At 47.7% G+C, this 25,106-nt stretch overlaps 1 protein-coding gene across 1 annotated transcript in view; it reads left to right on the plus strand.

The window, feature by feature from the left end:
- The window catches only part of LOC126173321 (nuclear pore complex protein Nup107), a 238,460-nt gene that overhangs the window by 30,341 nt on the left and 183,013 nt on the right, over window positions 1-25,106 (plus strand). The window contains exon 2 of the mRNA XM_049920947.1: window positions 5,472-5,609. Coding sequence (XP_049776904.1) covers window positions 5,472-5,609 — 138 coding nt within the window. The remainder of the gene's footprint in view (window positions 1-5,471; window positions 5,610-25,106) is intronic.

The following is a 25,106-nucleotide window of genomic DNA, read 5'->3' on the forward strand; positions in this document are numbered from 1 at the left end:
GGGAAAAACCCAGGAATTTTTTTCCTTGTCCGCATATACACCCTGAAATTATCTCTTGCTTACTGTAGGTTATATTCCTCCTTGGCAGTCTATGACAGATGGCCGTTTCACAGCTGTAATGATCAGGTCAAGCACCTCGTAGACATTATTCTCTCGGCTGCCGAATCCTCTATCCCTCATACTACTACTTCTCCCAGTTGGGTCCCAGTCCCTTGGTGGACTGTGGAGTGCGGCAATGTGATTCGTTCCTGATGATGTGTGCTTCGTGTCTTCACCGTCATCCTACGTTAATGAACTGCATCCGCTACAAGCAACTACGTGCGCAGTGCCGTCTCACTATTAAGGAAGGCAAGAAAGCATGCTGGGTTTCCTTCACCAGCACGTTCAACAGCTTTACTCTGTCCTCACTTGCTTGGGGTGGCCTGCGCAGGCTTTCCGGGACTACCGTCCACTCCCCGATCCCAGGTCTGACTGCGGCAGGAAACGTCATAGTCGACCCTGTCGATGTTTCCAATGCTTTGGGCTGGCACTTTGTGGAGGTTTCAAGCTCCACCCTCTACCATCCTGCCTTCCTTCCTCGGAAAGAGGCAAAGGAGGCTCATGCAGTCTCTTTTCTCTCTTTGAATCTAGAATGGTACAGTACTCCTTTTACTATGAGAGAGCTCGAGTGTGCTCTCTCCTTATCCAGGTCTTCTGCTTGTGGGCCCGATACAATCCACGTCCTCATGCCACAGAATCTTCCTTCTGTGGGAAAACGTTTTCTCCTCGATACCTACAACAGTATTTGGACTGACGGTGTAGTTCCCACGCTTTGGCGTGAAGCTATTATTGTTCCCCTATCTAAGCCTGGTAAAGATAAATCTCTTCCTTCCAGCTATCATTCAATTTCCCTCACCAGCAGCGTTTGTAAGATGATACACATGATCAATGGTCGATTAGTGTGGTGGCTGGAGTCTCACCATCTTCTCACTAATGTTTACTGTGGGTTCCGAAAGCACTGCTCAGCGGTTGAACATCTTATCACCCTGCTTACGTTCATCATGAATAATTTTCTGCAGAAGCAACAAACAGTGGCCGTATTCTTTGATTTGGAGAAAGCCTATGATACCTGTTAGCGGAAAGGCATTCTATGTACTATGCACACATGGGGCCTTCAGTCATCTTCCCACTTACATCCGGGAATTTTTAACTGACTGAGTTTTCTGGGTATGTGTTGGTTCCTCCTTGTCCCACATCTTTTGGCAGGAGAACGGGGTGCCTCAGGGCTCTGTACTGAGTGTTTCCTCTTCTGCCACAGGATTGAGGTCTGGAACAGGGTGGAAACTAGATGAACGATGGCATAGGCAGCACCCTTACCTGGAACACCTCATAGCCTTTGAGCGCCTCTGTGCCCGTTTATGCCAGCTTATAAAACAACGGAAACAGGAGTTTTGGGAGAGGTATGTGGCGACCATTGGGTGCCATATGTCACCTTCCCAAGTCTTGATGAAGATCTGACATCTTATTGGGTACCAGACCCCAACAGCTGTTCCTGGTGTTACCATCAGTGACGTGCTGGGTACCGACGCAAACGCAGTTGCCGAGCACTTTGTCCAACCCTCTGTTTCGGAGAACTACCCCTCAGCCTTTCGCACACTCAAACGGTGGATGGAAAGGAAAGCCCTCTCGTTCACTAGATGCCACAGTGAACACTATAATGCCTCATTTACAGAGTGGGAGCTTGTCAGCGCACTCACACATTGCCCCGACACAGCTCCTGGGCCGGATCGGATCCACAGTCAGATCATTAAACATCTCTTGACTGACTACAAGCACCATTTCCTCGTCATCTTCAACCAGATCTGGTGCGATGGCATCTTTCCATCTCAATGGTGGGAGAGCACAATCGTTCCGGTGCTCAATCTCGGTAAAAACCTACTTGATGTGGATAGCTATCAGCCCATCAGCCTCACCAACGTTCTTTGAAAGCTGCTGGAACATATGGTGTGTCGGCGGTTGGGTTGGGTCCTGTAGTCACGTGGCGTACTGGCACCATGACAGGGCAGCTTCTGCCAGAGTCCCTCTACCACTGATAAACTCTTGTTTCTCGAGTCTGCCATCTGAAAAGTCTTTTCCAGATGCCAGCACCTTGTTCCTGTCATTTTTGATCTACGCAAAGCATATGACACCACTTGGTGACATCATATCCTTACCACATTACATGGGTAGCGTCTCAGAGGCCTGCTCCCGATTTTTTTTATCTAGAATTTCCTGTTGCTCCGTACTTTCTGTGTCCAAGTTGGTGCCTCCCATAGTCCCCCCCCCCCACCCCCCCCCCCCACCCCATATCCAGGAGAATGGAGTCCTGCAGGGCCCTGTATTGAGTGTATCACTATTTTTTAGCTTTAGGGCCATCCATCTCACCCTCTCTGTATGCAGACGACTCCCGCATTTTGTACTGCTCCACCAGTACTGGTGTTGCTGAACGGTGCCTACAGGGAGCCATCCACAATGCACAGTCATATGCTCTTGCTCACGGCTTCCAGTTTTCGGCCGCTAATTTGTGTGCCATGCACTTGTCGGCATTGTACCAATCATCCAGAACTTTACCTTCATGATTATCCACTCACTGTAGTGGAGACATACTGATTCTGAGGACTGGTTTTCGATGCCCAATTGACGTGGCTACCTTACATCTGTCAGCTTAAGCTGATGTTCTGTCAGCACCTCAATGCCCTCCGCTGCCTGAGCAACAGAAACTGGTGTGCAGATCACTTTACTCTGCTGCAGCTCTACAAAACCCTTGTTTAATCCCGTCTTGACTACTCCATGGGAGTCTGGTTTATGGTTCAGCGGCACCCTCAGTGTTGCTTGTACTCGACCCAGTGCACCACTGTGGCGTTCGCCTAGTAACAGCAGCGTTTAGAAAGAGACCGGTGACCAGTGTCCTGGTGGAGGCCGGAGCCCCTCCATTGCACATCTGCCATGCACAACTGCTTGCCAGTTATGTTTCACACATTCGTAGTTCTCCTGAGCATCCGAATTACCATCTCCTCTTTCCACCCGCTGCAGTTCATCTCTCGTATTGGCACCTCAGGTCAGGGTTAATGATCGCGGTTTGCATGTGATCCCTTCTGTCTGAACTTCCCTTTACCACCTACCATCCAGGTCCATCCACATACACCTCCATGGTGCCCACCTAGGCCACAGATTTGTCTGGACCTTTCTCATGACCCTAAGCACTCAGTTACTCCTGCCATTCTCCGTTGTCTCTTCCTCTCAATTCTTGACGTGTTCTGGGGCTCTGAAGTGGCTTACATTGACGGCTCGTTGGCTGACTGTCATGTTGGCTTCCCCTACGTCCACAGAGGCATTTTGAACAGCATTTCTTGCCCGTTGGCTGCAGTGTATTCGCTGCAGAGCTGGTGGCCATCTTCCATGCACGTCAGTATCTCTGTTCATGCCCTGGGGAATTGTTTCTTCTTTGTACTGATTCCTTGAGCAGCCTACAAGCTATCGAGCAGTGCTACTCTCACTATCATTTGGTAGCGTCCATCCAGGAGTCCATCTATGCCCTGAAACAGACCCGTCATTGAGTGGTGTTTGTGTGGACCTCAGGACACATTGGAATCCCAGGCAACAGACTTGCCGACAGGGCGGCCAAACAGGTTACACGGAAACTGCTTCTGAAGATGAGCATCTCTGAACCTTACCTGCATTCTGGTTATGCCGTAGCGTTTTTCGGCTATGGGAGACGGAATGGCATAACAATACACACAACAAACTGCGTGTCATTAAGGAGACTACGAATGTGTGGAAGACTTCCATGCGGGCTTCTCACAGGGAATCAGTTGTCATCTGCCAGCTCTGCATTGGCCACACTTGGGCGACCCACAGTTACCTCCTGTACCATGAAGACCCGCCTGAACGTCGGTGCGGTGCCCAGTTGACAGTGGCCCATATTCTGCCCAGCGATGAAATCTTGGTTTACCAGACTTGTCGCTGTTAATTTTACCTGACAACGCATCAGCTGATTTAGTTTTACATTTTATTCATGAGGGTGGGGTTTATCATTTGATCTAAGTTATAGTGCATGTCCTTTGTCCCTCTGTGTCCTCCACTCTAGTGTTTCTGAGGTGGAGGTTTTAATGTGTTGCAGTGTGGCTGGCTTCTCCTTTTTTATTCTCATGGTCAGCCAGCCATGGTAATCTGCTTTGTTGTTTTAATCTCTTCATCCCATTTCTTGCATTTCTGTGGTTTTCTTGTCCCTTTTGTCTATTTACATGTTTGTTGCCCTTCATCATTCTTGTGATTTTTCCCCACTGGTGTGTAAATAGTGATTCGTTACTCCACTATCAGCTCTTCACTTCCTCGTGATAAACAGTACCGAAGTTATCATTAAAATCAGTCTGGAGAATAAAAATGCTATCTGAACCATTTGACGCTTTCATTGTTTCAAAGAAGGAACTTGCTTAATTTTGAATAAAACAGTGAATAAGGAAACTTGGTAATTATTTCTCCAACATTTTGAAAATGTGATGTATAGAACCCTTCTGCATAACTTTCATATTCCTGAGTTGTCATTATTCCATTGGTACTAGCTGATGGGTTCATCTGAGCAACAAGGAAACATATTGAATTCTTCATACTTCTTTAAATGGTGAACCCTCCCCCCTCTCCCTCCCCCCTCTCCCTCCCCCCTCTCCCTCCCCCCTCTCCCTCCCCCCTCTCCCTCCCCCCTCTCCCTCCCCCCCTCTCCCTCCCCCCTCTCCCTCCCCCCTCTCCCTCCCCCTCTCCCTCCCCCCTCTCCCTCCCCCCTCTCCCTCCCCCCTCTCCCTCCCCCCTCTCCCTCCCCCCTCTCCCTCCCCCCTCTCCCTCCCCCCTCTCCCTCCCCCCTCTCCCTCCCCCCTCTCCCTCCCCCCTCTCCCTCCCCCCTCTCCCTCCCCCCTCTCCCTCCCCCCTCTCCCTCCCCCCTCTCCCTCCCCCCTCTCCCTCCCCCCTCTCCCTCCCCCCTCTCCCTCCCCCCTCTCCCTCCCCCCTCTCCCTCCCCCCTCTCCCTCCCCCCTCTCCCTCCCCCCTCTCCCTCCCCCCGTTTTACGTTGAAAAATAGTGTTGTGTAGCTAAAAGATTGGGGAATAACCTGGTGTATTTCAATGCTGAATAAAACAACCCCGGTTTCAGGAAAAAAAATGTGTTGCATTACTTATTGAACTGCCCTCGTATACTAGGTTTTATATTTTGTTATGTTATTTTATATATTGTTTTCTTCTTTACGTGTTGCACATTTTTTTCTGTAACAAGTAAACAGTCCCTAGTTTATGGTACAGTTGTTGGGTTTTATCCTCTCATGTTCTTCTATATTTTATGTATTTTGCTTTAATGTTGTTCTGTGTGGTTCAATATGTGTAATATTTGGCTAGTTTTACCTTTTAATTATTGCTGTGTTCCCATCTACGTTTTCATGATTTTAATTTTTCATTTAATTGTTGCAGATCATTCAGAGTTCAGTGTGCTGTGTTCACCACATCAAAGAAGAGGAGTTACAGACCTGTCTGTAACATTAGCTCAGTGTGACGTCACAGCACTGCACAGCACTACAATAAGAGAAGAATCTGTTTATGAAGTTAACTGTAAGTTTTACATTTGTTTCTGTGACTGTAATATTCCATGCCGTTGAATTGGATTAACTTCTCATGACACAAAGTGTAATCTGCAATCGTCATTCTTCAGTGAAAACTTAATATTTGGTCACTATTTTGTGTATTGTAATAATCTGAAAAATATAAAATTTGAGCAACATATTTCTAGAGACAACAATCATCAAGTGGTCACTTTGGATGTTGCATTTTGGAAGTTTTATACCCCCTAATTTTCTTGTAATAAATGAGATTACCCAGTTATCTGGGGGAAGAACCTACAACTTATCACACTGTGTGAACTAGTGCCCAGTCTTCAATTGTTCACAGGCATCAAGTTTTATCAAGGAAAGTTGTGTTGTAAGTGGGAGGAGATCCTAGACAGTCTCAGCTCAATTACAATCCAAATGACAAGTGTATTTATTTATTTATTCATACATTGATTCATTCATCAAAGGATCATCTCACAATGATGTTTCATCTTAATGCAGTGAAAATAAGTAAATCAGAATAAAACGGAAACTCCAGGTAGGAATATCGACAAAGTATGGAAAGACGGATTGCTACTCACTGTAAAACCGACATGTCAGATTGCAGACGGGCACGATTAAGACACATATAGCTTTTGGCCACAACCTTCATCAGAGAGAGAGAGAGAGAGAGAGAGAGAGAGAGAGAGAGAGAGAGAGAGAGGTGGGTGTTTTGTGTGTTTTACTGTCGAAGGCTGTTGGCGAAAGCAATATGTGAGTATCTTTTGACTGTCCTGTCTGCAATTTGATGTATCTCCTTTATGGTAAGCAGCAGTCTTGTCTTTTCCTACATTGTTAACTCAGAATACAGATACACACAAATATATGTATGCTTTTATGAGGATAGGATGGGTGGTTGACTGTTTCTGTAATGAAGGAACCATCCCAGTATTTGCCTGAAATAGTTTAAGAAAATGAAATAATATCCAAATCTAGATGGCTGGACAGAGAGCAAACTCTATCCTCATGAATGTAAGATAAGTACCTTAACACCTGCAGTACCTCATTCAGATGGTCACTATTGTACAGTTTCCTTCAATTTACACACAATTTTCTCTAGATAACATCGTGATCATGTACTGTAATGTGACATGCTGTTGTACTTATCCACTTTAATTGTTAATCAACACTTGGAGTCTTTTGTGTAGTCTTTGTTTGTGTGATATGCATTACTTCCAAAGAAAGTTCTAGCTGCCTCTTTAAACTGATCTCTTTTAGTAATCTTCTTCATCTCCTTGAACAATTTAGTATAAAATTTTATTTAGTTAGAAAATGCTGTTTGGAGGTTTTTGTTTCTTTTTCCTGGTAAATGTAAGTCGAGAATGGCTCTTGTTTCGTGATTAGGAATAGAACTATTACTGAAATACTTCGTGATGTTTTCCCTGATATGTACCTCAGATTGGTAAGGCCTATGTAATATCTTGCAGTAAGATACTCGGTTTTCTTAACAGTTCTTCATTATGAGCCTGATTGCTAGTTGTTATTCTTATGACCTTTTTCTGTTGTTTAAAAATTGTTTCCATGTTTTGTACCTTTGTTCTCCAGAAAAGAATCTTAAAGCTACAAATTTAGTGTAAAAGGGAACAGGATGTCACCATACGACAATGTATGTTACAAACTGATGATAGAATTCTAAGAACATAACATGCCAATTACCTTCTTTTCCTAGTATTTTTGTGTGTTCATTTCATTTTAGTTGACAATCCGTATCCATCCTTGGGAACTTCGTGTCTATTACAATATTTGTAGATTTATCATGTGTGTTCGATGCAACATAGTTGTTTTCCTTCTTTATGCTGAAGTGAGTACTGTTTGTTTTCTTTATCTTAAGTGTTAATTTTTTACATATTGCCCAGTCGTAAAAATCCTCTACGGTTTCATGATATTCTATCAGTGACTATGATGTTGCTGCCATCAACAAAAAAAAAATTGTTGCCATGTCATGTCTACATCTACATGATTACTCTGCTATCCACAATTAAGTGCCTCGCAGAGGGTTCATTGAACTACCTTAAAGCTACTTGTCAATTTTCCCACTCTCAAACAGTGCATGGAAAAAACACACTTAAATCTTTCCATGTGATCTCTGATTCCTCTTATTTTATTATGATTATCATTTCTTCCTATGTAGGTTGGTGCCAATGGAATATTTTCACACTCTGAGGAGCAAGTTGGTGACAGAAATTTCATGAGAAGATTTGCCACAGCGAAAACTACCATTGTTTTAAAGACTGCCACACCAGCTCGTGTATCATATCCATGGCACTCTCTCTCCTATTCCACAACAACACGAAATGAGCTGCTGCTCTTTCAACTTTTTCCATGTCCTTCGCCAATCCTATTTGATGCAAATCTCTCGCCGCACAGCAGTATTCCAGAAGGTTGCTTTCCCTACAAATTTCTCTGTACGTTCATTCAAGTTTAAATTATTTGTAATTGTAATCCGTGAATATTTAGTTATTTTTATAGCCTGTAGTTTGTATGATTTATTGGGTAACCAAAATTTAGCAGATTCCTTTTGTATTCATGTGAATGATTTTACACTTTAAGTGATTTAGAGTAAATTGCCACTTTTTGCACCATTCAGATATCTCGTGTAAATCATTTTGTCATTAATTTTGATCATCTAATGGATTTACAAGGCAGTAAATGACAGAATAGTCTGTGAACTGTCTAAAGAGGGCTGCTCAGAATGTCTCCTTTTATTTTATGTAGGTCAGGAACAGCAGAGGGCCTATAATACTTCCTTGGGGAACACCAGATACTACTTCTGTTGTACACAATAACTGTATCAGTTATTACAAACTGCGACATTTCTCACAGAAAATCACAAATCCAGTCACACAACTGAGACTATACGCCATAGATAGGGAATTTTGATTAGAAGTCACGTGTGAGGAATGGTATCAGAAACCTTCTGGAAATCTAAAAATATGAAATCCATTTGACGCCCCCTGTCAGTAACACTTCTTGCTTTGTGAGAATAACGAACTAGTTGTGTTTCACAAGAGGGATATTTTCTGAATCCGTATTGGCCATTTGTCAATAAATGGTTTTCTTTGAGGTAATTCCTATTTTCTTTCTTGGGTATTGGTGGTGTGACTTGTGCAGCTTACCAGTCTCTGCGTATGGATGTTTCTATGACTGAGCTGGTGTATATGATTGTCTACTACAGAGCTGTTATATCAACATACACAGAAAGGAATGTGCCTGGTATACAGTCTGGATGAGAGCCTTGTCTTCATTGTTTTAAGCTGCTTTGCTATGCCGAGGATATTTACTTCTAAGATACCCATGTTGGCAGTTGGTGTTGATTCAAATTCTGGTATAGTTACTTACTCCTCTTTTATGAAGGAATTTTGGAAAACCATATGAAGTAACTATGCTTCAGTGGTACTGTCGTCAGTAATATCACCATAGTAATTGTGCATTGAATGTACTTTATGCATCTAACCACTGGCGTACTTTACATACGAACAAAACCTGTTTAGGTTTTCTGCCAGATTTCGAGACAGTTTCTTTGTGGAAACTAATAAAAGCATCTCACAGTGAAGTTTGTACTAAATATCGAGCTTTTGTAAAACTTCACCAATATAGGGGATTTTGACTTCTTGTAAATTTGACATGCTGTTTTCGTTGATTCTGCAGCAGTGTTCTGACCTGTTTTGTGTACCATTTCTTATTAATTGGTTTGGTATATATCTCTCAATTCTGTCAACACTTTCTTTGAAATTAAACCATGCCAGGCTTACGCTTACATAGATTGGAAGGAGTGGAGACTGCTACTTCAGAAGGTGTCAGACAGAATTTTTATCTGCTTTTTTAAATGTATGTATTTTGCATTTATTTTTGGTATGTTTGGATGTTACAGTATTCTCTCCAGCTACAACAACCTTGTTATTAGTACCTGTATCTGTTATGATGCTCCCTATTTGGTCAACATTATTTGTTGCTGAAAGGTCAAGTGTGTTTTCACAACCATTTAAACTTTGAGTTAGGCTCCTGAAGAAATAATTCAAAATAATTTTCTGAGAAAGCATTCAGTACAATTTCAGATGATTTTTCATGCCCACCACAGACTTTAAACATGTTTTTTTTGTAAACATATCGAGGTTGAATGAAGTCACCACCAATTATATGAGTATGGTACCTGCTTGAAATGAGACTTGATGTATTCTTTGATATGTTTAACAACTGTTTCATCTGAGTAAGCAGGTCACTAGAAGAAACCAATTTTTAATTTCTGCAAATTATCAGGTATAATGTTTACTCATACTAACTCCCTCCCCAGGGGGCTCACCGCTCTTTGGTGAATCCTCACAGCACTGCTTCTCTTTCAGTGCTGCTTGTCTCCTCTTCTTCTGTCCTTTCCCCTCTCTTGGGGAGATGCCTTGTGCCTCCATGGGCTCTTGAAGCTCATTTGTGTTGGTTTACTTTTAGGACTGTTCTCTCTTGTACTGCTCTTTACCGATACTGTTTTTCCCTGCACTCTTCTCTCTCCCTGCGCTCTTCTCTCTCCCTGCGCTCTTCTCTCTCCCTGCGCTCTTCTCTCTCCCTGCGCTCTTCTCTCTCCCTGCGCTCTTCTCTCTCCCTGCGCTCTTCTCTCTCCCTGCGCTCTTCTCTCTCCCTGCGCTCTTCTCTCTCCCTGCGCTCTTCTCTCTCCCTGCGCTCTTCTCTCTCCCTGCGCTCTTCCCTCTCCCTGCGCTCTTCCCTCTCCCTGCGCTCTTCCCTCTCCCTGCGCTCTTCCCTCTCCCTGCGCTCTTCCCTCTCCCTGCGCTCTTCCCTCTCCCTGCGCTCTTCCCTCTCCCTGCGCTCTTCCCTCTCCCTGCGCTCTTCCCTCTCCCTGCGCTCTTCCCTCTCCCTGCGCTCTTCCCTCTCCCTGCGCTCTTCCCTCTCCCTGCGCTCTTCCCTCTCCCTGCGCTCTTCCCTCTCCCTGCGCTCTTCCCTCTCCCTGCGCTCTTCCCTCTCCCTGCGCTCTTCCCTCTCCCTGCGCTCTTCCCTCTCCCTGCGCTCTTCCCTCTCCCTGCGCTCTTCCCTCTCCCTGCGCTCTTCCCTCTCCCTGCGCTCTTCCCTCTCCCTGCGCTCTTCCCTCTCCCTGCGCTCTTCCCTCTCCCTGCGCTCTTCCCTCTCCCTGCGCTCTTCCCTCTCCCTGCGCTCTTCCCTCTCCCTGCGCTCTTCCCTCTCCCTGCGCTCTTCCCTCTCCCTGCGCTCTTCCCTCTCCCTGCGCTCTTCCCTCTCCCTGCGCTCTTCCCTCTCCCTGCGCTCTTCCCTCTCCCTGCGCTCTTCCCTCTCCCTGCGCTCTTCCCTCTCCCTGCGCTCTTCCCTCTCCCGGCGCTCTTCCCTCTCCCGGCGCTCTTCCCTCTCCCTGCGCTCTTCCCTCTCCCGGCGCTCTTCCCTCTCCCGGCGCTCTTCCCTCTCCCGGCGCTCTTCCCTCTCCCGGCGCTCTTCCCTCTCCCGGCGCTCTTCCCTCTCCCGGCGCTCTTCCCTCTCCCGGCGCTCTTCCCTCTCCCTGAGGTGACCAGCTCTTTACCCGTTTTGTTCCCCCTTTTTTCTGACTAGCGATGGCTTTGTTACATCGTAACATAAGAGGTATTCGATCTAATCGGGAGGAATTACAACTGCACCTCCGCCTGCACTGTCCGCTCGTCCTTGGTCTCCAGGAAACCAAGTTGCGCCCAACTGACCGTATTGCTTTTACCCACTATACCTCGGAGCGGTCTGACCTCACCCCTGTGGACGGTATTCCAGCTCATGGTGGGGTCATGTTGCTCGTTCGGGACGATGTCTATTACCATCCCATCCCATTAACCACCCCACTCCAAGCAATAGCTGTCTGTATTACTCTTTCTGCCTTTACTTTTTCAGTTTGTACCGTCTACACTCAATCGTCATCCGCAGTTAGTCGGGCTGACATGATGCACCTGATTGTTCAGCTTCCTCTGCCGTTTTTATTGTTTGGCGACTTCAATGCCCATCATCCCCTTTGGGGCTCTCCTGCATCCTGTCAGAGAGGCTCCCTCTTGGCGGATGTCTTCAACCATCTCGGTCTTGTCTGCCTCAATACTGGCGCCCCGACTTTCCTCTTGGACTCTACTCATACCTACTCCCACTTGGACCTCTCGATCTGTTCTACCACTCTTGCCCATCGGTTTGAGTGGTATGTCCTTTCTGACGCCTATTCGAGCGACCACTTCCCCTGTGTCGTTCGTCTCTTGCAGCACACCCCATCCCCACGTCCTTCGAGCTGGAACATACCAAAAGCTGACTGCGCACTTTACTCCTCCCTGGCGACCTTCCCGGACCACGATTTTCCCAGTTGCGACAATCAGGTCGAATACCTCACGGCTGTTATCATCAATGCTGCCGACATTCCATTCCTCGTACTACCTCTTCTTCACGTCGCATTTCCATCCCATGGTGGAATGGGGCTTGTAGAGACGCTATCCGTGCTCGACGACGTGCTTTACGCACCTTTCGCCGCCATCCTACGATGGCGAATTGTATTGGATACAAACGACTCCGAGCGCGATGCTGTAGAGTCAGCAAAGACAGCAAAAAAGCTTGTTGGGCCTCTTTCACCAGCTCCTTTAACAGTTTTACTCCCTCTTCTGTCGTCTTGGGTGGCCTGCGCCGGCTGTCGGGCATTAAGGCCCACTCCTCGGTACCTGGCCTTACTTCAGGTAATGAGGTCCTTGTTGATCCTGTGGATGTCTCCGACACCTTCGGTCGCTTTTTCGCGGAGGTCTCAAGCTCCGCCCATTACCCCCCTGCCTTCCTTCCCAGGAAAGAGGCAGAAGAGGCTCGGCGACCTTCCTTCCACTCGCTGAATCTGGAAAATTATAATGCCCCCTTTAGTATGCGGAAACTCGAACGTGCACTTGCACTGTCCCGGTCCTCTGCTCCGGGGCCAGATGCCATTCACGTTCAGATGCTGGCACACCTTTCTCCGGCAGGCAAAAGCTTCCTTCTTCGTACCTACAATCGCGTCTGGACCGAAGGTCAGGTCCCCATGCGTTGGCGTGACGCAGTCGTTGTTCCTATACCCAAACCCGGGAAGGATAGACACCTTCCTTCTAGTTACCGTCCCATTTCTCTTATCTTTCTGTAAGGTGATGGAGCGCATGGTTAACGCTCGGTTAGTTTGGATTCTTGAATCTCGACGGCTACTTACCAATGTTCAATGCGGCTTTCGTCGCCGCCGCTCCGCTGTTGACCACCTTGTGACCTTGTCGACATTCATCATGGACAACTTTTTGCGAAAGCACCAAACAGTAGCCGTGTTCTTCGATTTGGAGAAGGCTTATGATACCTGTTGGAGAGGAGGTATCCTCCGCACTATGCACAGGTGGGGTCTATGCGGTCGCCTGCCCCTTTTTATTGATTCCTTTTTAACAGATCGAAAGTTTAGGGTACGTGTGGGTTCCGTATTGTTCGACGTCTTCCTCCAGGAGAACGGAGTGCCTCAGGGCTCCGTCTTGAGCGTAGCCCTTTTTGCCATAGCGATCAATCCAATTATGGATTGCATTCCACCTAATGTCTCAGGCTCTCTTTTTGTTGATGACTTCGCGATCTACTGCAGTGCCCAGAGAACATGCCTCCTGGAGCGCTGCCTTCAGCGTTGTCTAGACAGCCTATACTCGTGGAGTGTGGCAAATGGCTTCCGGTTCTCTGAAGAGAAGACGGTTTGCATCAACTTTTGGCGATATAAAGCGTTCCTTCCGCCATCCTTACATCTCGGTCCTGTTGTTCTCCCATTCGTGGAAACAACTAAGTTTCTAGGGCTCACACTGGACAGGAAACTTTGTTGGTCTCCACACGTCTCTTATTTGGCTGCCCGTTGTACACGTTCCCTTAATGTCCTCAGAGTTCTTAGTGGTTCGTCTTGGGGAGCGGATCGCACTGTCCTGCTTCGCTTGTATCGGTCCATAGTCCGATCAAAGCTGGATTATGGGAGACTCGTCTACTCGTCTACTCGTCTGCTCGGCCATCCCTCTTACGCCATCTCAACTCCACCCACCATAGGGGGTTACGTCTTGCGACCGGAGCATTCTACACTAGTCCCGTTGAGTCTTTATGCTGAAGCTGCCGAATTACCATTGACCTACCGGCGCGACGTACTGCTTTGTCGGTATGCCTGCCGGCTGTTGTCAATGCCCGGCCACCCCTCTTTATCAGTCCTTCTTCGCCGATTCTCTCGACCGGCAGTATGGGTTGTATGGGTCTGCCCTGCTGCCCCCTGGGGTCCGCTTTTGTCGCCTGCATCGTCAATTGGATTTTGCCCTCCCTACCACCTTCAGAGAGAGAGTGAGAGCCCGACACCACCTTGGCTCCAGGCTCCGGTTCATATTTATCTCGACCTCAGCTCGCTCCCGAAGGAGGGTACTCCGGCTGCAGTGTATTGCTCACGGTTTGTCGAACTTCGCGCGTGACTTGCCAGTCACACCTTTATTTACACTGATGGCTCCAAAACTGACGATGGTGTCGGCTGTGCCTTTGTCGTCGGGGCCGTCGCCTTTAAATACCGGCTCCTCGACCTGTGTTCCAGCTTTACGGCCGAGCTTTTTGCTCTCCATCAGGCCATTCAGTATGCCTGCCGCCACCACGATTCATCGTATGTACTCTGCTCTGATTCACTCAGTGCTCTTCAGAGCCTTGGAGCTCCATATCCGGTCCATCCCTTGGTGCAACGGATCCAGCAGTCCCTCCATTCTTTTGCTGATGGTGGTGCTCCTGTCAGCTTTCTGTGGGTTCCCGGCCATGTAGGAGTGCCTGGGAATGAGGCTTCTGATGCTGCAGCCAAGGCTGCAGTCCTCCTGCCTCGGCCAGCCTCCCATTTGTCCCGTCATCTGACGTTAGTGGGGTTGTTTGTAAGAGGCTTGTGTCGTTGTGGTGGGATACTTGGTCATCACTTCAAGGAAACAAGCTCCGGGCAGCAAAATCATTCCCAACTGATTGGACGACCTCCTCCCGACCATCTCTGCGAGAAGAGGTCCTTCTGACCAGGTTGCGGATTGGGCATTGCCGGTTTAGCCACCGCTACCTGCTCTCCGGTGACCCAGCCCCGCAGTGCCCTTGTGGTCATGCATTAACAGTGCGCCATGTTTTATTGTCGTGTCCCTGTTTTAGTCAATCTCGTGTTGTCCTGTCTCTGCCATCTACTTTACAGGATATTTTAACTGATGACGCTCGAGCAGCTGCTCGTGTTCTTCGTTTCATTACTTTGACTGGTTTGTCCAAAGACATCTAACTCTTTCACTTATTTTATCTGCATCTTTGTAAGAACTTTCTGGTGTCCCCCCCCCCCCCCCCCTTGAGTTTTACTAGATTCTATGTGCTTTAACAATTGTGACTGGGCGCTAATGACCTCAGTAGTTGAGTGCCCTTAAACCCCAAACAAAATAAAAAAAATCTCTCTCTCTCTCTCTCTCTCTCTCTCTCTCTCTCTCTCTCTCTCTCTCTCTCTCTCTCCCCCTCCCCCTCCCCCTTGCACTCCTCTCTCTCTCCCCCCCCTCCCCCTCTCTCCTCCTGCACTCCTTTTTTTTTTCTTCTGCTGCAGCGTTTGAGGCCATTCTTCCTTTTCTCTTTTCCTTATCTTTTCTTCTCCTCCCTGGGTGCCCCTGACGGCCATCCACACGTTTGCCGCATAGCAGGAGACTGGGTAACGGGTAATTCCTAGCCCCCGATTGGCATGTAGGCACGTACTCTCTGGTACAGGACAGGCCCAGGGAGGGGTGATTGCCTGAGCTATTACCTTCCTCCTCTGCCAATTGGTCGCTCCGTATGTCGTTCGGAAGGTGTGATATAAAGTGAGGACAATCACCTTAGGCAAGGGGCTCCCCTCTGGAGGGCCCCTGGCTGGAAGGAGCGCGCCATCAGAGACATAGGCAATCGTGGGGGCTTCTTGCGAATGACTGACTTCCCTTCTCTTTCTGCGACTGTTTCCCATACATGAAAGTGTGAAAGTGGAATGAGGCTCCTGCCTCAATGTCTCTTCCTGTTGCGCCTCAATATCTAGTGGTCTCACATTTAGACGAAAACCAGACTTTTGCTACTGTAAACCCCTTTGTTCCACAGAAAGGTGTGGATGGCATCGCCGGCCCTGTGAAGTCATGGTCTCGTCTCCGCAATGGGACTCCGCTTTTGGAAACTGATAGTGCTCTCCAGGCCCAGAAACTACTCAAGGCCTAAATCCGCCATGAATATCCTATAAAAGTGGAGACTCACAGGACACTTAACTCGTCCCGCAGTGTTATCTACACCCGGCTTATGGATGGTTTGATGGAGGATGAAATAACTAATTATCTATCGGATCAGGGCGTTGCTGCTGTTCATAGAGTTATGAAAGAGGAAGCTGCCGATTTGGTGCTCACTCGCACATTGTTCCTGACTTTCGATCGGTTAACGCTTCTTACCAAGATAAAGGCAGGTTATGAAGTCATTTCTGTGCGCCCTTACATTCCCAATCCGTTGAGGTGTTATAAATGCCACCAGTTCAATCATACCAGCACATCATGTAAAAACTCAGCCAAATGTGTCACTTGCGGCAGGGATGCACAATAAGGTGCCTGTCTACCTCCTTCCCCCCGCTGTGTTAAATCTCGTGGAGACCATGCTGCTTCTTCTTGTTCTTGTCCCATCTATAAAGACGAGTGGGCTGTTCAAGAAATAAGAGTGAAGGAGAAGGTACCTTTTCCTGTTGCCCAGAAACTGTTGGTGAGCCGTACATAGACTGTCCCTTCGTCTGGAAGCTGCAGCACTGTGTTAGACTCTCCCCGTTCCACGAAAAACATGACTACGCAAACTTGTGACTTACAGTTCAGTTCGATGGTGGCAAAGTCAACTCACCACCAAGCTGACATTCCATCTCCTGCTTCCCGGGCTGTGGATTCTGCTATCGGTTCTTCACCCTCACTGGCGAAGATGGTCGCAATGCAGCCAGCAAACTGTCAATTCAAAAAGGAATAGTCCTGGGAAGATTTCTTGGTAATCTAGAGTTCGCATCCATCTGGCTCTTCTGCCAGTCACCAAAAGCCAAACAATCATCCAAAGGCAAACAGTCTTCCCCCTCTCCGAATCGTCGGCTCTCTCTGACTCATCGGTCCTTTTCAACTGACCGACACCAGGGAAGCTCCGTTGATCCCACTGAGTTGATGGACGAAGATCCTCCACCTGTGGATTCCAGTAGCTGTCCTCCTTAGACGGCTCGCCCTAAGCAGCTGTTGAGATGTGTGTTACTAAATTTTATGGCCCTTTTACAATGGAATATCTGTAGCCTTCGGTCTAACGGGGAGGACCTCCAGCTGCTCCTGCGATTGCAATGCCCACTTGTAGTCTGTCTCCAAGAAACGAAGCTAAGTCCTCACGACTATTTTGCTCTTTCCCATTTTACCTTGCTATGGATGGGCCTTCCCCTTACGGCAGGGATTCCTGCTTGTGGTGGTGTCGTGCTGCTTCTACGAGATGATGTTTGTCATCGTCCTATCCCCTTGCACACCCACCTGCTAACAGTTGCTGGCTATGTTTTCCTTCCCGAATTTGCCTTTTCCCTCTGTGCCATTTATATCCCTTTGTCTTCTGCTGTCACTAGGGCAGACATGATGCAGCTTGTTGCTCAGCTTCCTTCATCCTTTCTGCTCCTCGGTGACACCAATGCCCATCATCTTCTTCAGGGCTCGCCTGTCACCTGCCCGAGAGGTTCCCTTTTGGCAGATCTTCTTAATCATCTTAATCTTGTGTCCCTTAATACTGGCAAAGCCACGTTTCGCTCTGATTCCATGCACACTTATTCCCATTTAGACCTCTCTATCTGCTCTGCCCAGCTTGCTCGATGTCTCAAGTGGTGTGCTCTTTCCGATACTTACTCGAGTGACCAGTTCCCTTGCGAGACTCGCCTGTACCGTCATACCTCGCCGCAGTGGCCCGCTCATCGGAAATTCTCTCTTGCTGACTGGAGGCTATATTCCTCCTTGGCAGTTTTTGACAAACGGCCGTTGCCTAGCTGTGGTGATCAGGTCGAGCACCTTGTGGACATTATTCTCTCGGCTGCCGAATCCTCTATCCCTGATACTACTACTTCTCCCAGTCGGGTCTCTGTCCCGTGGTGGACTGTGGAGTGTGGCAATGTGATTCGCGCCCGATGATGTGTGCTTCGTGTCTTTCACCGTCGTCCTACGTTAACAAACTGCATCCGCTATAAGCAACTATGTGTGCAGTGCCGTCACACTATTAAAGAAGGCAAGAAAGCATGCTGGGTTTCCTTCACAAGCTCGTTCAGCAGCTTTACTCCGGTCTCTCTCATTTGGGGTGGCCTCCCAGATTCCTGGTCTGACTGTGGTGGCAGACGTCATAGTTGACCCTGTCGATGTATCCAATGCTTCGGGTCAGTACTTTGCGGAGGTTTCAAGCTCCACCCAATACCATCCTGCCTTCCTTCCTCGGAAACAGGCAGAGGAGGCTCGTTGCAATCTCTTTTCTCTCTTTGGATCGAGAATGCTACAATACTCCTCTTACTATGAGGGAGCTCGAGTGTGCTCTCTCCTCATCCAGGTCTTCTGCTCCTGGACCCGATACAATCCACGTCCTCATGCTACAGAATCTTCCTCCTGCGGGAAAACGTTTTCTCCTCGATACCTACAACAGTATTTGGACTGACGGTGTAGTTCCCATGCTTTGGCGTGAAGCTACTATTGTTCCCCCACCTAAGCCTGGTAAAGATAAATCTCTTCCTTCCAGTTATCATCCAATTTCCCTTACCAGCAGTTTGTAAGGTGATGGAACACATCATCAATGGTCGATTAGTGTGGTGGCTGGAGTCACACCATCTTCTCACTAATGTTCAGTGTGGGTTTCGAGGGCGCCGCTCAGCGGTTGAACATCTCGCACCCCGCGGACGTTCATCATGAATAATTTTCTGCAGAACTGACAAACAGTGGCTGTATTTTTTGATTTGGAGAAAGGCTATGATACCTATTGACGGACAGGCATTCTATGTACTATGCACACATGGGGCCTCCGCGCTCATCTTCCCAATTACATCAGGGAATTTTAAACGGACTGAGTTTTCCAGGTACGTGTGGGTTCCTCCTTATCCCAAACCTTTTGACAGAAGAACGAGGTACCTCAGGGCTCCGTACTGTGTGTCGTCCTCTTCGCCATAGCCAACAACCCCATTATGGACTGCCTTCCAGCTGGCATTTCCGGCACACTTTTCGTTGACGACTTTGCTATTTATTGCAGCTCCCAACGGACATGTCTCCTGCAACTCTTCAGTGTTGTCTGGACTGTGCTCCATGCCACCGTTGGATAAGCAGCTGCAGCAGCAAGTCGTATACTCTCAGCTCACTTATTTGTTACGTAGTTTAATTTTTAATTTCTTTGCGTGTTTTTGGTATTTGCGTTGTTTAATTCATAAATTTTGGGCATATTGTAGTATTTGAGAGTTGTAGCATCACGTTTTAGTACCTGAATAGTATAAAATCGCGTAGTCTCCTTCCACCGCCGAGCAGTGTGTTAGCAGTGCGCAAGTAGCAGCATTACTGCATTTATTAGGCAATCTTGTATTTTAATAACCGTTTAAATTTTGTGTCGAATTGTTTGTGCTCTCTGTAGATTAGTTCAGACGTTCTTTGCACAACAGTTTTTAGCACGGATAGGGACTGCAACTGCTGTGTTCAGATGCAGGCTGAGTTGGTATCCCTTCGCTCCCAGCTTCAGGCAGTGTTGGCTTCAGTCACACAGCTCTTGAGGCTCTTGCCAATGGGCATCACTATGGGGGTCCGGATGGGGTTTTGTCGGGGATGGCCAGCTCGTCCCACGCATCCCCCGATCGGACTACGACTGTGGCTGCCCAGGATACTGCCCACATTGAGGCTGATCCCTCACCTGTGGTAGAGTGGGAGGTCGTCTCGAAGTGTGGCAGGGGGCGAAAGACATTCCAGAGGGCTGAATGGAAGGCCTCTCCAGTTTGTCTGACAAACCGGTTTCAGGCTCTGTCTCAGGCTGATACTGATCTTCGGCCGGACATGGCTGCTTGTCCTGTACCAGAGGTTGCCCCTCAGTCTGCAAGATCCGGGCGGTCGCAGAGGGTGGGCTTACTGGTCGTTGGGAGCTCCAATGTCGGGCGCGTAATGGGGCCCCTTAGGGATATGGCAGCAAGAGAGGGGAAGAAAACCAAAGTGCACTCCGTGTGCATACTGGGGGGAGTCATTCCAGATGTGGAAAGGGTCCTTCCGGATGCCATGAAGGGTACAGGGTGCACCCATCTGCAGGTGGTTGCTCATGTCGGCACCAATGATGTGTGTCGCTATGGATCGGAGGAAATCCTCTCTGGCTTCCGGTGGCTATCTGATTTGGTGAAGACTGCCAGTCTCACTAGCGGGATGAAAGCAGGGCTCACCATCTGCAGCATCGTCGACAGGACTGACTGCGGACCTTTGGTATAGAGCCGAGTGGAGGGTCTGAATCAGAGGCTGAGACTGTTCTGCGACTGTGTGGGCTGCAGATTCCTCGACTTGCGCCATAGGGTGTTGGGGTGTCGGGTTCCGCTGGATAGGTCAGGAGTCCACTACACGCAGCAAGCGGCTACACGGGTAGCAGGGGTTGTGTGGCGTGGACTGGGCGGTTTTTTAGGTTAGATGGCCTCGGGCAAGTACAGAAAGGGCAGCAGCCTCAAAGGGTGCGGGGCAAAATCAGGACATGCAGGGGCCAAGCAGCAATTGGTATTGTAATTGTAAACTGTCGAAGCTGCATTGGTAAAGTACCGGAACTTCAAGCGCTGATAGAAAGCACCGAAGCTGAAATCGTTATCGGTACAGGAAGCTGGCTGAAGCCAGAGATAAATTCTGCCGAAATTTTTAGAAAGGATAGATTGCATGCAACTAGTGGTGGCGTGTTTGTCGCTGTTAGTAGTAGTTTATCCTGTAGTGAAGTAGAAGTGGATAGTTCCTGCGAATTATTATGGGTGGAGGTTACACTCAACAACCGAGCTAGGTTAATAGTTGGCTCCTTTTACCGACCTCCCGACTCAGCAGCATTAGTGGCAGAACAACTGAGAGAAAATTTGGAATACATTTCACATAAATTTTCTCAGCATGTTATAGTCTTAGGTGGAGATTTCAATTTACCAGATATAGACTGGGACACTCAAATATTTTGGACGGGTGGTAGGGACAGAGCATCGAGTGACATTATACTGAGTGCACTATCCGAAAATTACCTCGAGCAATTAAACAGAGAACTGACTCATGGAGATAACATCTTGGACCTACTGATAACAAACAGACCCGAACTTTTCGACTCTGTAAGTGCAGAACAGGGAATCAGTGATCACAAGGTCGTTGCAGCATCCCTGAATATGGAAGTTCATAGGAATATAAAAAAAGGGAGGAAGGTTTATCTGTTTAGCAAGAGTAATAGAAGGCAGATTTCAGACTACCTAACAGATCAAAACGAAAATTTCTGTTCCGACACTGACAATGTTGAGTGTTTATGGAAAAAGTTCAAGGCAATCATAAAATGCGTTTTAGACAGGTACGTGCTGAGTAAAACTGTGAGGGACGGGAAAAACCCACCGTGGTTCAACAACAAAGTTAGGAAACTACTGCGAAAGCAAAGAGAGCTTCACTCCAAGTGTAAACGCAGCCAAAACCTCTGACAAACAGAAGCTAAACGATGTCAAAGTTAACGTAAGGAGGGCTATGCATGAAGCGTTCAGTGAATTCGAAAGTAAAATTCTATGTACCGACTTGACAGAAAATCCTAGGAAGTTCTGGTCTTACGTTCAATCAGTAAGTGGCTCGAAACAGCATATCCAGACACTCCGGGATGATGATGGCATTGAAACAGAGGATGACACATGTAAAGCTGAAATACTAAACACCTTTTTCCAAAGCTGTTTCACAGAGGAAGCCCGCACTGCAGTTCCTTCTCTAAATTCTCGCACAAACGAAAAAATGGCTGACATCGAAATAAGTGTCCAAGGAATGGAAAAGCAACTGGAATCACTCAACAGAGGAAAGTCCACTGGACCTGACAGGATACCAATTAGATTCTACACAGAGTACGCGAAAGAACTTGCTCCCCTTCTAACAGCCGTGTACCGCAAGTCTCTAGAGGAAGGGAAGATTCCAAATGATTGGAAAATAGCACAGGTAGTCCCAGTCTTCAAGAAAGGTCGTCGAGCAGATGCGCAAAACTATAGACCTATATCTCTGACGTCGATTTGTTGTAGAATTTTAGAACATGTTTTTTGCTCGCGTATCATGTCGTTTTTGGAAACCCAGAATCTACTCTGTAGGAATCAACATGGATTCCGGAAACAGCAATCGTGTGAGACCCACCTCGCTTTATTTGTTCATGAGACCCAGAAAATATTAGATACAGGCTCCCAGGTAGATTCTATTTTCCTTGACTTCCGGAAGGCGTTAGATACAGTTCCGCACTGTCGCCTGATAAACAAAGTAAGAGCCTACGGAATATCAGACCAGCTGTGTGGCTGGATTGAAGAGTTTTTAGCAAACAGAACACACCACGTTGCTATCAATGGAGAGACGTCTACAGACGTTAAAGTAACCTCTGGCGTGCCCCAGGGGAGAGTTATGGGACCATTGCTTTTCACAATATATATAAATGACCTAGTAGATAGTGTCGGAAGTTCCATGCAGCCTTTCACGGATGATGCTGTAGTATACAAAGAAGTTGCAGCATTAGAAAATGGTAGCGAAATGCAGGAAGATCTGCCGGCAGGAGTGGCCGAGCGGTTCTAGGCTCTACAGTCTGGAACCGCGTGACCACTACGGTCGCAGGTTCGAATCCTGCCTCGGGCATGGATGTGTGTGATGTCCTTAAGTTAGTTAGGTTTAATTAGTTCTAAGTTCTAGGCGACTGACGACCTCAGAAGTTAAGTCGCATAGTGCTCAGAGCCATTTGAACCACTTTTTGCAGTAAGATCTGCAGCGGATAGGCTCTTGGTGCAGGGAGTGGCAACTGACCCTTAACATAGACAAATGTAATGTATTGCGAATACATAGAAAGAAGGATCCTTTATTGTATTATTATATGATAGCGGAACAAACACTGGTAGCAGTTACTTCTGTAAAATATCTGGGAGTATGCGTGCGGAACGATTTGAAGTGGAATGATCATATAAAATTAATTGTTGGTAAGGCGGGTACCAGGTTGAGATTCATTGGGAGAGTCCTTAGAAAAAGAAGTCCATCAACAAAGGAGGTGGCTTACAAAACACTCGTTCGACCTATACTTGAGTATTGCTCATCAGTGTGGGATCTGTACCAGATCGGGTTGACGGAGGAGATAGAGAAGATCCAAAGAAGAACGGCGCGTTTCGTCACAGGGTTATTTGGTAACCGTGATAGCGTTACGGAGATGTTTAGCAAACTCAAGTGGCAGACTCTGCAAGACAGGCGCTCTGCATCGCGGTGTAGCTTGCTCGCCAGGTTTCGAGAGGGTGCGTTTCTGGATGAGGTATCGAATATATTGCTTCCCCCTACTTATACCTCCCGAGGAGATCACAAATGTAAAATTAGAGAGATTCGAGCGCGTACGGAGGCTTTCAGACAGTCGTTCTTCCCGCGAACCATACGCGACTGGAACAGAAAAGGGAGGTAATGACAGTGGCACGTAAAGTGCCCTCCGCCACATACCATTGGGTGGCTTGCGGAGTATAAATGTAGATGTAGATGTAGACTGTCTCTATTTGTTAAGTGTCACAAATGATTTCCGCTTTTCTGCTACCAAATTCGTTTGTGTCAACTTCTGGCGGTACAAGATGTTTCTTTCACTGCCCTTGCGACTGGGCCAAAATGCTTTCCCATTCATGGATGCAATGAAGTTCTTAGGGCTTACGTTAAATAGGAAACTCAGTTGGTCTCCCCACATGTCATACCTGGCTGCACACTCCACCCGGTCCCTAAATGTCCTCTGTGTATTGAGTGGTACCTCATGGGGAGCTGACCGAACTGTCCTCCTCTGCCTCTATCGATCTCTTGTCCGCTTCAAGTTGGATTGTGGATGTATTGTCTATTCCTTTGCACGGCCTTCTATCTTACGCCATCTAAATCCAATACACCATTTGGGGATCCGTCTCGCCACTGGTGCCTTCCGTAGTCTCTACGCAAAAGCCGGTGAACTACCACTGTCGTACCTGCACAACATCCTACTCAGTAGGTATGTGTGATGGCTTCGTTCCATGCCAGACCACCCAACCTTTGACCCTTTTTTTTGATGACATTCTTGACTGCGAGTACGAGATGTATGTTTCTTCTCTGCGGTCTCCCGGCATCTGCTTTGGTCACCTGCTACAGCAGCTGCAGTTCACACTTCCTGCCACTTTCCGGATGGGAGAGAGCCCTTCACCACCTTGGCTTCAGACACAAGTTTGTGTTCGTTTTGACCTCAGCTTGTTCCCGAAAGAATCGACTCGTGAGCTGACCTATCACTGCAAATTTCTGGAACTTTGCTCACAACTTGCCGATAGCATATTATTTTGTACACTGATGGTTTCAAGTCCGCCCACGGTGTTGGCTGTGATTTTGTCATCGGGGCTATATTTTTTTGTACACTGATGGTTTCAAGTCCGCCCACGGTGTTGGCTGTGATTTTGTCATCGGGGCTGATAAGTTTCAATACTGGCTTCTTGACCAGTGCACAATTTTTACAGCAGGCTCTATCAGGCTGTTCACTACCTCTGACTCCTTCAGTGCCCTTCAAAGTCTAGATGGTACAGATCCAGTCCACCCCATCGTTCAACAGATCCAAGACTGCCTCCATTTGTTCCCGGATGGGGAAGCCCAAGTGAGAAAAGCTGCCACCTCCAGCTGTGCATCAAGCCACCAAACTTTCGCCTCACAGGGCAAAGTCATCTGCTACACAACCGGCAGGCCAGAAAGGACAGAAGGAATACTCCCGCGAAGACTTCATATATCCCTCCAGCCAACAAACACCTGAGTCTTCCTCTGCCAACCAGAAAGGATCAAAGAAGTCAAAGAAACACAAATGGTCTTCGCCTTTGCCGACTCGTAGATCCTCTTCGAAAGTGGCTCCACTTGATACCCTCATGCAGTCTGCAGCTCGTGGTCTTGTGGTAGCGTTCTCGCTTCCTGCGCACGAGGTCCCAGGTTCAATTCCTGGCGGGGTCAGGAATTTTCTCTACCTCATGATAACTGGGTTTTGTGTGTCTTTCATCTTCAATTCATCATCATTGACTCGCAAGTCGCCGAAGTGGCGTCGACTAAAACGGACTTGCAATACGGTGGCTGAACTTCCCTGCATGGGGCCTCCCGGCTAACAATGCCATACGATCACTTCATTTCACCACCCTCATCCAGCCGACCTCAGTGTTGCCGGTGCACACAACCCACTGTTTTTCTGTCCTGGACTCCACAGATCGACAGTGGGAGAATTCTGACGCCTCTGTAGATCTCATGGAGCAAGATGCTCCAGCCTC

Source organism: Schistocerca cancellata, chromosome 1 (assembly GCF_023864275.1).
Source record: "Schistocerca cancellata isolate TAMUIC-IGC-003103 chromosome 1, iqSchCanc2.1, whole genome shotgun sequence".
Taxonomy (NCBI): Eukaryota; Metazoa; Arthropoda; class Insecta; order Orthoptera; family Acrididae; genus Schistocerca; species Schistocerca cancellata.